Source organism: Stomoxys calcitrans, chromosome 1 (assembly GCF_963082655.1).
Source record: "Stomoxys calcitrans chromosome 1, idStoCalc2.1, whole genome shotgun sequence".
In the NCBI taxonomy this organism is placed as follows: domain Eukaryota; kingdom Metazoa; phylum Arthropoda; class Insecta; order Diptera; family Muscidae; genus Stomoxys; species Stomoxys calcitrans.
Genome location: NC_081552.1, coordinates 148500629 through 148514515, shown reverse-complemented (window position 1 = coordinate 148514515; position 13887 = coordinate 148500629). Strand labels below are relative to the sequence as shown.

General features: G+C 37.7%; 2 protein-coding genes across 6 annotated transcripts in view; one reads left to right on the top strand and one right to left on the bottom strand.

Moving 5' to 3' along the window:
• LOC106094477 (kinesin-like protein KIF18A) overlaps window positions 1-13887 on the top strand; it is a 50089-nt gene that overhangs the window by 18851 nt on the left and 17351 nt on the right. The gene's annotated exons all lie outside the window — the stretch shown is intronic.
• LOC131994005 (ribosome-recycling factor, mitochondrial) lies at window positions 307-5498 on the bottom strand. The gene is given in 4 exon segments (XM_059361082.1): window positions 307-449; window positions 452-851; window positions 3064-3234; window positions 5376-5498. Coding segments are annotated over 4 exon segments (768 nt in total). The 3' UTR covers window positions 307-375.

Here is a 13887-nt window from a genome sequence, read left to right as displayed (position 1 = left end):
TGGCATGGTATCGTACCTCACCAATGGCGGATAACCACCGCTGAAATTTTTTCTGGTCTGCCAGGATTCAAACCCAGCCGTTCAGCGTCATAGGCGGACATGCTAACCTCTGCGCTACGATGGCCTCCGGTCGTATTCATTAAAATTAATGAAGCCTTAAATAAGGTTTATTTGGCCGTTCTATAAAGGAAATCTGCTAAATTAACCTATTTCAAATATACATGAAGTTTTGTGAATACCGGTGTGAATGTTTTTCTTTATTCTATTTACATTCTAAATGACTGTCCAAATAAAATTTTAGACATATGAGTTTTATTTAAAGAAACAATTAATTTTCAATTTTATTCAGTCTATAATTGAAATGTTGATGGTAATTTACGAGTCTCCAATTAATTCCTTTTGTCTAGTTTGGAGAATTTTATCAGCTTCTGCAATATACTGATCAGTTAAGCAGTTAGTTGATTTTGTACCGAAAACATATCGTCCTTGGAAATGTCGATTTGCTTTTTTAATTTTTTAATGCTATTATTTTGAATATCCTTTATTGTGTCCCGATATTTAGTAAATAGATTTTTTGCATTCTTGGAAAGTTTCTCTCAATGTTCTTTTGTTAACTTTGGTATAGGTATAAAGAGTGTTGTTCCATCCTGTTGTGGGTTTAAGTTCATTCCACTTTTTTCTAAAGCCTTTAGAACGTTTGGTATGGTTTGGGGAAAAGCTATCATATTAACAACAATAGTTTTAGGATTTTTCCTTGAAATTTGTGCCAATTCTTGTATCTCGTGCTCCTTGCCATCAACTGTAATTCGTAGTGTATCTATAGCACCTGTTGTTGAACGTAGTGATAAATGCTAAAAAGAAGTAAAATAGAGAGATCGATTTATATGGGAGCTGTATCGGCCTATAGACCGATTCAGACCATAATAAACACGTATGTTAATGGTCATGAGAGAATCCGTCGTACAAAATTTCAGGCAAATCGGATAATAATTGCGACCTCTAGAGGCTCAAGAAGTCAAGATCCCAGATCGGTTTATATGGCAGATATATGAGATTATGAACCGACTTGTACTTTATTTGACATGGTTGTTAAAAGTAACAATAAAAAACGTCTTGCGAAATTTCTGCCAAATCGGATAGAAATTGCGCCCTCTAGAAGCTCAAGAAGTCAAGTCCCCAGATCTGTTTATATGACAGCTATATCAGGTTATGAACCGATTTGAACCATATTTGGCACAGTTGTTGGATATCATAACAAAATACTACGTGCCAAAATTCAATTAAATTGGATAAGAATTGCGCCCTCTAGAGGCTCAAGAAGTCAAGACCCAAGATCGGTTTATATGACAGCTATATAAGGTTATGGACCGATTTGAACCATACTTGGCACAGTTGTTGGATATCGTAACAAAACACGTAGTGCAAAATTTCATTCCAATCGGATAAGAATTGCGCACTATACAGGCTCAAGAAGTCAAGACCCAAGATCGGTTTATATGGCAGCTATATCAGGTTATAAACCGATTTGAACCATACTTGACACAGTTGTTGGATATCATAACAAAACACGTCGTGCAAAATTTCATCCTAATCGGATAAGAATTGCGCACTCTAGAGGCTCAAGAAGTCAAGACCCAAGATCGGTTTATATGGCAGCTATATCAAAACATGGACCGATATGGCCCATTTACAATACCAACCGACCTACACTAATAAGAAGTATTTGTGCAAAATTTCAAGCGGCTAGCTTTACTCCTTCGGAAGTTAGCGTGCTTTCGACAGACAGACGGACGGACGGACGGACATTGCTAGATCGACATAAAATTTCACGACGATCAAGAATATATATACTTTATGGGGTCTCAGACGAATATTTCGAGTAGTTACAATCAGAATGACGAAATTAGTATACCCCCCATCTTATGGTGGAGGGTATAAAAAAAATAGCAAAGTTGAAAAATAAACATTGTAAAATGTATAAATATTTTAAAATTTGTCATGAATCTCTAGACATTCTTATTTTCCTAGTATCATTCTGCAACCCATTTGAAATGACATAAAAATACATCATGAAGCGCAATGAAATATCCATATAAAATAGTTGCTTCAAATTTAATTCAAACCTTATCCAAGATCTTAAATAAAATGCCGTCTACGTTTTCATAGCACTCTCTTAGAACAAAAATAATATTATTCTAATCAGAAACTTAAAAAATACTCCGTTCTGATGAAGTTGGAATAAATAACCAACAAACCGTGGTGTATACAATTAAAGTTATTACTTTATTTGTTTGACTTTTAAGGTGCTATCATGAAATGGTATGAGATTCTCACATGATATATCAGCGAAACCGCATGTGTCCACATGTATTTCCGATGAAAATAGAGCTAGCTTAAATAAAATGTTTCATATGTAACAGATGCTGTGTACAACGTACATGTTGTCTTATGGCACCTTTAGATTTAGCAGCTTTCACGTTGTTTTGTTTAGAATATAGCGTGATAACTTTAAAGCAGTTTAATGTGTGAATATCCGTATATTCCTTTTTATAATAATAATTTGGGGGTGTTCTGGGATTCTCTTTCATTTTGTCCCTAAAACAAATTGTAATTATCACGTAATCAAAAAGCCAACATTTATTTCAAGGGATGAAAAACTTCTTTAGTTTTAATTTTAATTTTCTTTCGAGGCGAGCTTAATGATCGGAGCATTTCAGGAATGGAAAAGTAAAGCCTTCTTGCTTAACACTTACATTGGTACATTGGTTTTTATTCATTGCGAAAATTCGTTCTTTAGTTTTATTTAAGAAATTGTATGAAGCAAATTTATGAAATTTTGGTACTTCATTCGCGTATTAATAATAAAGATTTTGTTCAAGTGGTGAAAGGGAAAGTGACTCCTTGAACACACCATAATGCAAATACGCCGAACGCATGGAATCCCGCCAAGAACATCGTTTTATAATTTTAAGAAATTCTAGGGTTGTTCGAGATATGTCGGCGTTAAGGGGCCATTCCAAATTAATAGCCTTATGGAAAATCACATTGATTTGAATTAGTTACCAGAAGGAAGTCGTCTTTCATTTGCTGCATGGCCTTTTGCATTTGTTTATTTATAGCATCGTAATTTACAATTTCGCGCAACTGGCTTTGGTTGATTTCTATCTTGGTGGTTTTTTTACCCTTTTCCTTTTTTTTTACCCTTGGTTTTTGTGTAATAATGTTGCGATGTAGCTATCGATGCCGTTTTGGGTTGGCACGAATATATTCTGAGTAGTTTGCGAAAACAATTGGTCTTTGTTAAATCTATGGACCATCGTCGTCACAGATGGACGAATTGCTGTCTGTACAATTGGAAAATACTTGATAAAAAACATTTCAGAATTATTCCTTAACCAAAAATTCAAAGCTATGAAGGTAAATATTTATTTGACTGACATTTGTTGACTTTTAGTACGATTTATACGATGCAACAGTGTCGTACGTTTGGGTGTCCCGCAACATGCGTTTGAGAAGGTAGCTTATTCAAATACATGCAGTAGCCCTGTTTTATTTAAGTACCATATAGTGCAATACAAATTGTATGGAAATTACATCTATCCAGTATAACGAAATTTTGCATAATTTACCAGTGAAGCCTTAAGCCTAGTATTGACTTCATTCGCAGCGAAAATGCCTATTAAATTATTGCGAAATCCGTCGGACTTTATGCTTCTTCAGAATGCAAACAAAATATACGAACAACAAAACATAACAAAGACAACAGTTGCCGTATTTTATTTACCCATTAAGCGGATTTTCTCGCTTAGTTTGTATGGAGAAAATTGCTATCCCCTATGAGCTAAGCGGCTAAAGATTAAAAGATATTGTGTCAATCTGAATGACGAAACTAAAAGAGGAAGAACACAACATATTTATTCAATAGTTATACGTTCTGGAACGCAAAAAATTGCTTAGGATTTTAATAAAAATCACATTTATGAACTCCGAGAAACATTTATTTAAAATTAAAATAACTTATTTTGTTTGTTTTATTGATATTTGATTATTTTGGATGTGTGTCAGTACTGCCACCGTACAAAGATTTAAGCGGAAAGAGCGTTTTATTTATCCATAAGCTAGCGAATCCGGTAGACTGGCAAATAAAACGACCCAATCATTGAAACAGATTTGACTTCGTGTGCATTTATATACATTTGCAATAAATTGAAGCGAAATTTATACTGACACAGCGAAATGTCGCTACTATTTTGCTCATAGAACTAGATACCACTTCCACAGAAGTCATGACATAGTTACCGGGTAGTATGCCGTAAACAGTTGAGTACAATTTTTTCTCGTGAAGTGCACTATCTGTCAACGAGTTTTTGTTGTGTGTATGTATTCTAGTTGTTGTAGCACTGTTTTGTACACTGAGGCGGCAGCCCTGGCCGATGAAGGACTCCATCGCGTCTATCTAGTACGTATAACAGGCTGTCATGGGATTGTTCTATTCTAAATAAAAACTATAACACACACAAACAAAGAAAAATGGCGCGAACTAGTAACATACACAAAATCAGAGTTGCACTAATCACCGATTTTGACAGATAGTGCACTCCATATTTTCTTGTTGCGCAACTGCCACTACCTGTAAATGAATATATTTTGACGGTTGAAGTTGTATTTTATTTTAGTACTATATTGTGCAGTGCAATGCAATTTTTAGAAACATAAAATCAATCCAGGGCAACGAAGTTCTGGATTAATTACCAGTGCAGGCTTATGTAGAATATTAGTTGTCAGGTTTGCCATGATATATTTTTCACAAATAAATGTGGCCACTTGCAGATATACCTCTATTGTGAATGGTAAAATAAAATAAATTAATATAAAAATCAACTATTTATACATTTGCGTGCACAAATCTTTATGAATTTTATTCGACTGTTATGCCCACATATGTTTCGTAAATTTTAATTATAAATTTTACAAATATTTTCACTTTTTTCCTCGTATTGTTTTGACAGGTTGGCAAATGGCGTTACCACTTCATAGAAAAAAGTCTTGTACTGGAAACTTTTTTGCGTTTAATTTTTGCCCTTCACGGCTTATCTATCCAGTACTCAAGTAAAACACAGCAAGAATGTGTTCGCATTTTCTTCGTCACCATTATTTTACATTGCGTTTTGGCAGTTGTTCGAGCGAAACGTCGAAGTCAGTACAAGGCTTTACATCAAGGTGGATTTAAAAAGTGGTCTCACAGCTGAAAAGAGCCGATCAGTAACCGGCCAGTTTGACGGTATTAAAATGTCAATTCTGTGTTTACATTCAAAGCAAAAAGTCCCATTTTTTGCGCGTTATCTTTGTTTGTGTTTCTCTTTCCCTCATTTTACCTGTACATGTACAAACACAAGCGCTAGTTTCTTTGGTTGTGTTGAGAACAATGTCGTTTTTAAAATGACATTTTGACGACGAGATGACGGATTTTTTGTGGTTGTTGTACAAAATGAGACCATGGTTAAATTAAGGAGGTTAGCTCACTTGCCCAGCAAATGGAATTGTCTAACCCCATAGTTGTATCCAAATCCCACAAAACGTCAAATGCTAGGTTTGGATTTTAAAATTTGTTCACATTTTGTTCCTTTTTCACATTTTTATCGTTTTAGTTTATAATTTACACATTTATAATCATAAATCTTTTGATCTTGTGGCTGCTACACGTGATAATGCAAATAAAAACTAGAATATCCATTGGAAAGTATCCAGAAATTTGACAGCCTAGTGGGAATTTGCGCCACGACCGCCACAGGGTTTTATCGTTGATTTCGTCGTTGTTGAGCAAGTGAGTCAATATTCTTAATTCAACAATATATGAGACCACCTATAATTGTTTCGCCATAGTTTTATGTAGAGCGTTTGTTTTCAGGATTGCCGTCATATGATTTTCACATTTAAATGTGGCCAACTGCAGGTATACCTCTAATGGCAAAATAAAATTACCAATAATTTATAAAACTACATGCACAAATCTCAAAAAATGTCTTTGGACTTTGACGCCCGCGTGTGTTTTGCTAATTTTATTCACTAAATTTACAAATATTTGCACTTTTCCCCGTCGTATGGTTTTGACACGTTGCCAATTGGTGTTACCATCTGATGTCAAACAAACATACTTGCACTGCATACACTTTTTCCGTTTTATGTTTGTCCTTCGCTGCATTCCTAAAATAAAACACAAAAAATGTGTAACGACAGTTGTTGTTGTAACCACATTTTCATGTGGAGGTGGCGATCCTTGCAAGCTCCTGTAGGCGAGCAAGCTCGTTCCGGTTCAAGAGACCGATCGCCGCGAGAACAGGCGCCAATAACTCGTCTTGTCATAACAAGAATCATAGGCACTCAGTATTTGTGCAGGAGCTACTGTTCCAACTTGTGTGGTGCTCGCAGCTATCCCGTACGATAGTGTATATCAATTGCGCCTTTTGGATGCCATATGTCGTTTTTAAAAATGGGCCCACTCCGGGATGTGACTCTCCCATGACGAAAAAAGGACGAATATACATGTACACTAAGGCGGCAGCTCTTGCCGACTAAGAACTTCACCGGGTCAATTCGGTACGCACAACCGGCTGGCATAGGATTTCAATTATATTTTAGTTGAAAGTAGTGGTCAACAGGTTTCTTTTTTAGCGATTTTCCTAAAATTGGAATATTTAAGGTGTAATTTTGCATCAGTGAGCCCTTAAATGAATATATTTATGGATTAAACTAATCCGCTTATTCACTGGGCTAGTATATATGCACATTTTATAGAATATGTGATAGTGGTTCCATCCCAATAAATGCGTTCAAAATTATCCCTAATCGTATTTTCTATATGCCCAATCTTTATATATTGTATGGCTTTGGCGTCACTTTAGGCTCTATTACACGGTATGTAGGTGTCTTATGACATGTTAAATTTTGCACATGTAGATTTGTACATGTCGTGTGACACAAATGAAACTAACATATGAAAATCACTTTTTAAAATTGCACGTATAATTTTTTGGCTTAGAGCGTGCGCTATTCCTTCTGACAACAGCATTAAGAAATCAGCTGTTTTTGTTGTCAGCCGAATAAAAGCAACCCCAAATTAAATTGTTTTCACAATTTTTTGTTTTAACCACCTTCCTCACAACTTCAACAATATTTACATATAAAAATCAGATTTGCTCACATTTTTAGGTTATGTCATATGAAAATAACATACAGGTTTTATAGCAAAAACAATGAATCGTATGTAAATTGACAATTTTGACAAATTCAAAATTGCAAAACGAAAAAATGATTTGCCTATATTTTTTAAGTCTTCTTTTATGGTTTTAAATCACTTGAGGTTTCTCTTACTAAAGATATTTTTGATTATAGTATACATTCCAATATAGATCGATAGGGCAAGGATATGATTCTGAGAAAATCATGCGTTTTCGAAACAAAAAATTAATATAAATAAATAAGAAGTAGATAACTTTAATAACAAATACTCTCAAAAACTCTGAACATGTGGGTCAGCCGATCCTATTTTCGGTATTTTTTGTTTGTGCGACCTTTACTTTACTTTATTTTAATTGGGTATGACAGAATATTCTTCCACTAGCCGAACGTAGAATAGCGTTCCAAGCGCCTCGATCTTCTGCGCTAATTCTAAAATCTCTGACACCAAGTTTAGAGGTGTCTCCCACAACTTGATCTTTCCATCGGGCTTTTGGTCTTCCCGGTTTGCGTGTACCACCGTTTTTTGCCTTCAAAGGACTTTTTTGCTGGAGATTCTTCATCCATTCTGACAACATGACCTAGCCAACGCAGCCGTTGTATTTTGATGCGTGTAACTATGCTATCGTCGTCATACAGCTCGTGGTTCATACGTCGCCTATATTCTCCGTTATCGCAAACTGGTCCATATATTTTACGAAGAATATTTCTCTCAAATACTCCAAGCACTGCCTCACCTGCTTTCACAAGTACCCATGCTTCAGAACCATATAACAGCACGGGTAGTATCAGTGTCTTGTAAAGTGTAGTCTTCGTCTGTCGAGAGGTGGCCTTGTTTCTAAACTGCTTACTTAGTCCAAAGTAGCATCTGTTTGCCAGTATTATTCTTCGCTTTATCTTAAAACTGGTGTCATTCATTTCGGTTACGGCGGTGCCGAGGTAGATAAAGTTACTGACTATCTCAAAGTTGTGGTTCCCAACTTTCTCCATGTTCTTTATCTGCTCGGTTGTACAAGGCTTTTTGGGGGTGGAAACCATCCATTTCGTCTTATCTCCATTTACTTTACTTTAATTGGCTATGACAGAATATTTCTTCCACTAGCCGAACGTAGAATAGCGTTCCAAGCGCCTCGATCTTCTGCGCTCATTCTAAAATCTCTGACACCAAGTTTCGAGGTGTCTCCCACAACTTGATCTTTCCATCCGGCTTTTGGTCTTCCCGGTTTGCGTGTACCACCGTGTTTGCCTTCAAAGGACTTTTTTGCTGGAGCTTCTTCATCCATTCTGACAACATGACCTAGCCAACGCAGACGTTGTATTTTGATGCGTGTAACTATGCTATCGTCGTCATACAGCTCATACAGCTCGTGGTTCATACGTCGCCTATATTCTCCGTTAACGCAAACTGGTCCATATATTTTACGAAGAATCTTTCTCTCAAATACTCCAAGCACTGCCTCATCTGCTTTCACAAGTATCTATGCTTCAGAACCATATAACAGCACGGGTAGTATCAGTGTCTTGTAAAGTGTAGTCTTCGTCTGTCGAGAGGTGGCCTTGTTTCTAAACTGCTTACTTAGTCCAAAGTAGCATCTGTTTGCCAGTATTATTTTTCGCTTTATCTCAAAACTGGTGTCATTCGTTTCGGTTACGGTGATGCCGAGGTAGATAAAGTTACTGACTATCTCAAAGTTGTGGTTCCCAACTTTCTCCATGTTCTTTATCTGCTCGGTTGTACAAGGCTTTTTGGGAGTGAAGACCATCCATTTCGTCTTATCTCCATTTACTGCCAGACCCATTTTCACTGACTCTCTTTCGATTATTTCAAAGGCTGCAGTTACTACTTCCGGTGACCGACCTATGATATCGATATCGTCGGCATAGGCAAGTAGCATGTGCTCTCTTGTGATTAGTGTGCCATATCTATTCACTTCTGCATCTTGTATAATCTTCTCCAGCAGGATATTAAAGATATCACATGAGAGGCTGTCTCCTTGTCTGAAACCTCGTTTGGTATTAAACGGTTCCGAGAGATTCTTTCCTATTCTCACTGAGGAACGCATATCAGCAAGTGTCATCCTTCAGAGTCTTATTAATTTTGCAGGGATACCAAACTCAGGCATGGCTTGAAATACCTTTGAACGTAAAGGAGTATCGAAGGCGGCTTTGTAGTCAACAAAGAGGTGGTAGGTGTTGATTTGTCCTTCTCGGGTCTTTTCCAGGATTTGGCGCAGTGTGAATATCTGGTCTAGAGTGGATTTACTTGGTCTAAAGCCGCATTGATAGGGCCCAATTATCTCATTGACTTTAGGTTTTAATCTTTCACACAGTACGCTCGAGAGTATCTTGTATGCGATGGGGAGGAGACTTATTCCTCTGTAGTTGGCACATTCCGTCTTGTCTCCTTTCTTGTGTACGGGACATAGTATGCTGAGGTTCCAATCATCGGGTATGCGTTCTTCTAGCCAGATTGCGCAGATATGCCGCATTCTTGGCTTCAGTAGCATCTCGACACTCTTGGTCGTACCATGGGTTTTTTGGAGGAGGCTTCCGGTACCCAAGTACGGCATTTTCCATGGAGTGGGCAATTGTTTGCCACTGCGCCATTATATCATCGGAACAAGGAGTGATTTCATCAAGCAGTTGGGTCAGTCGAGTGGAGTATGCCGCTGCCATCTGTTGTCCATCGATCGCCCCACGGATCGATCGTACATCTAACACGCTGGATGAATGCCTTCCATCTATCACAACGTGATCAATTTGGTTTCTCGTGTTTTGATCGGGTGACAGCCATGTGGCTTTGTGAATATTTTTATGTTGAAATCTGGTGCTACTAACTACCATGTTTTTTGCCGCGGCGAAATCTATCAGCCTCAACCCATTACTGGACGTTATCTCGTGGAGGCTAAACTTTCCGACTGTTGGACCAAAAATGTCTTCCTTCCTTATTTTCGCATTAAAATCTCGCAGAACGATTTTAATATCATGGGCGGGGCAGCGGTCATATTCTTTCTCTAGGCGCTCGTAGAAAATATCCTTGGTCTGCTCGTCTTTGTCTTCCGTCGGGGCATGGGCACAAATAATACTGATGTTGAAGAATTTGGCTTTTATGCGGATTGTGGCTAGCCTCTCATCCACCGGAGTAAAGCTGGAGACTAGGTGTTTCAGTCTTCGACTAACCACAAATCCGCATCCAAATGCATGCCTCGTGTTATGGCAGCTATAGTATAATTCGTCACCGTTTGGTGTTGTAGTGACGCCATTCCCAGTCCATCGCACTTCCTGTAAGGCGGTTATGTCTGCCTTGTACTTCTCTAATACATCCGCCAGCGCGTAAATGCACCTTCTCTATAAAGAGTGCGGACATTCCAGGTGCAGATCCGCAAATCATGGTCCTTTTTTCGTTTGCGTGGGTCGTCAACGTTGGGGGGGTCCGTTTTTACTATTCCTTTGTTTTTCATAGTAGTTCTATGTTTTCCGGGGGCGGGTTACTGGCCCAGCGCCCCAACCGCATGGGTTTGTGGGATTGCATGTATCCCTCGTTGTGCATGTATCCCTCGTTGTGTTTGTGGGATTGCATGTATCCCCGCTTGCTCCAAGATCCGACGCTCGACGCCAGCCGCCCCTAACCTGGGAACAGACGCTGATGTTGGCCATTGGTTATTTGAAGGCGCCAATAACTCGCCTTGTCATCTCGAGTATCATTGGCACTCAGTATTTAGTTAAGAGTCAGTGCCACCTGACTCCTCACTGAGACTCTCCTCTCGAAAATAGCTGACTGCCCGCGGCCGCATTTGCAGCTACTCCGCATAAAAAAGGAGTTTTCCACCATCAGCAACCTGTGGACGCGCCCGGTAGCTTTCAGCTAAGCTTCCCGTGATAACGATGAGCACCACACAAGTCGGAGCTCAAAGTTCCAGCCTGTGTGGTGCTCATAGTCATCCCGTATCGGCCGGGCATTTAGATTTACTGCAAAATCAAAATAAAAATAAAAAAAAATATACTCACCTGTTCGCATGACCTCACCTTATTAGTGCATCCTGTGTTTAACTACTTGTTGTTGTTGTTGTATCAGTGTGTGGTTTTACTACTTGTCTTATTCAAATGTGTTTCGTATTTGTATATTCATCATTGTAATATAACGGATTAAATAATCATAGTTTTAAGATCTTAGAATAAAATCACATCTGTGTTAACAAGCATTTGACATTTAGATTTACTGCAAATTCAAACAACAACAAAATTTACTCAGCTGAATGCATGACCTCACTTTATAAGTGCACCCTGGACCTGGCTCATAATGAAGGTAAATTTATGTTTTTTTTTTTTTAACAATAAAGCCTAGCACTAAGTTCAATTTCACGAATATTAGGTCAGTTTGCAAACTTATCCACTAAACATTTGCCAGTAAAATTTTTCAGAAGGGTAAGCACAGACTTTATTTCCTTTTGCTATTTATTTGAATTAAACAGCTGGTCAATGCTGCGAATTTCTGTTGAGAAAATCCTGCAATAGAAATTTGCAAGCTCTCAATGCCAAACTTAAAATGTTGCTCGTTCTCATGCACTCTTCCGCTCTTTTCTGCTGGCAAATAAAGTACGCGAACGACTTACAGTCAGGGCTTCCAGATTTCTCGATTTTTCGGCATTTTGTCGATTTTTAGCTTCAAAAATAGCAAAGTGTCAGTTTTCCGATTTTTACTCTAAAAATTTCAAAATTTATTTTTTATGAAGTTATTTTTATTTTAAGCAGATGCAAGATAGGCCATATTTTGATATCAACCGACCTTCAAATTTAACTTCTTCAGTTCACAATAGGCGTATTTTTTTTACCAAGTTCAGATAAAATTGTGTACAGAGAGTTATAAAATACCATTTTTATATAATTGTGGATATAATTGTAATTTATATCCTCTGCCATGGGAGTATACTATTTTCGTCATTCCGTTTGTAACACCCCGAAATATTCATCTAAGAACCCATAAAGTATATCGGAGTATATTCTTCATCTGTTCGTCCTCCGTCCTCCGTCCCTCCGTCTGTCTTACGAAAGCACTTTCAAAGGAGCAAAGCTGGGCGCTTGAAATTTTGCAAAAATACTTTTTATTAGTGTAGGTCGGTTGGGATTGTAAATGGGCAAATCGATTCATGTTTTGATATAGCTGGCTAATAAACCAATATTCCGATTTGGCTTCTTGAGACTCCATCCGATTTGCCTGACATTTTGTACTGTGACTTGTTCTATGATATATAATAGATGCGCCAAGTATGGTCTGAATCGGTTCATAACCTGATATAGCTCGCATATAAACCGATCTCCCGATTTTATTTTGCTATCTATGACCTCTAACATACGTACCAAATATGGTCTGAATGGGTCCATAATCTGATGTAGCTTCCATATAAACCGATCTCCCGATTTTACTTCTTGAGCCTCTAAAGGAGGGTGCCTACTTTGTTATCTACTACGATCTCCAACATCAAGCTAAGTATTACACGAATCGGTTTATAAGCTGATATAGCTCCAATAGCATAGCGATTCTTATTCATTATCCTTTGTTTGCCTATAAAGAGATACCAGTCAAAGAATTTGACAAATGCGATCCATGGTGGAGGGGATATAGATATAGATAAGGTATATTTATGTATGATGGGTTCATGTCCAACTTCAGCCAAACATAAGACCTTTTTACTTATTCTTTTTTTATTTAAACTATGCGTTTTATTGTTACAACAAATGTACCAACTTTTTGCCGATTATAGAAAGCGCCGAAAGTGCCTATTTTTTTCTTGAAATGTACTGATTGTCTTACAAATTAATCGGGCTCCCCGTATCAAATTGTGCAAATTTGCACAAGAAGATGTGATCACAATAGCCACCGAGATCTTGTGATTTAACACCTTGAGGCTTCTTCCTTTTGGGCGTGTAATGTATGGTGTATGCCGACAGCTCAGGGTCGATAAAAGACCTTAAAAATAGAATTCGGGAAGCTATCAAAGACTTAGGGCAGCCACTTTACGTGAGAGGAGTGATCATGAAGCTAAACATCTTATTATTATAACAAAAGTCACATACTATAATTATAAGATTTAAAATCTTGTTGTATGTGGAACTAAAAACAAATAAACAAACCAAAAAAATTAAAAATGCCTTGATTATATTCTTGTAACAAGCTGCATCCAGGGTAAAAGGGCGTTCGTTTTCTTAAAAAAAATTATAATTTTCTTAAAAAAAAAAAAATAAATAATAATAGTTGCTAACTTTTAAATGTTTTTTGCTATACTATCTTTGAATAGAAAGAAAGGCGCAAACTTCTCACACATCAGTGAGTGCAGTCCAATTCAAGTTTTAAGCTCTATGATAAGGGGCCCTCCTTTCTATAGCCGAGTACGACACCTCTTTGGAGAGAAATTTTACATGGCATAGTACCTCACAAATGTTGCCAGCATTAGGAGGGGAAAACCACCGCTGAAAATTTTTTTCTGATGGTCTCGCCAGGGTTCAGCGTCATAGGCGGACATGCTAACCTCTGCGCTACGGTGGCCTCCACAAAACAGCACTGGCAACATCAACCGTTGGGCGATCGCCATGCGAAGAACAAAAGAGTTTTGCAAAAGATGTTTGTGTTTGTTGCTATTGGCATCGTTGGAT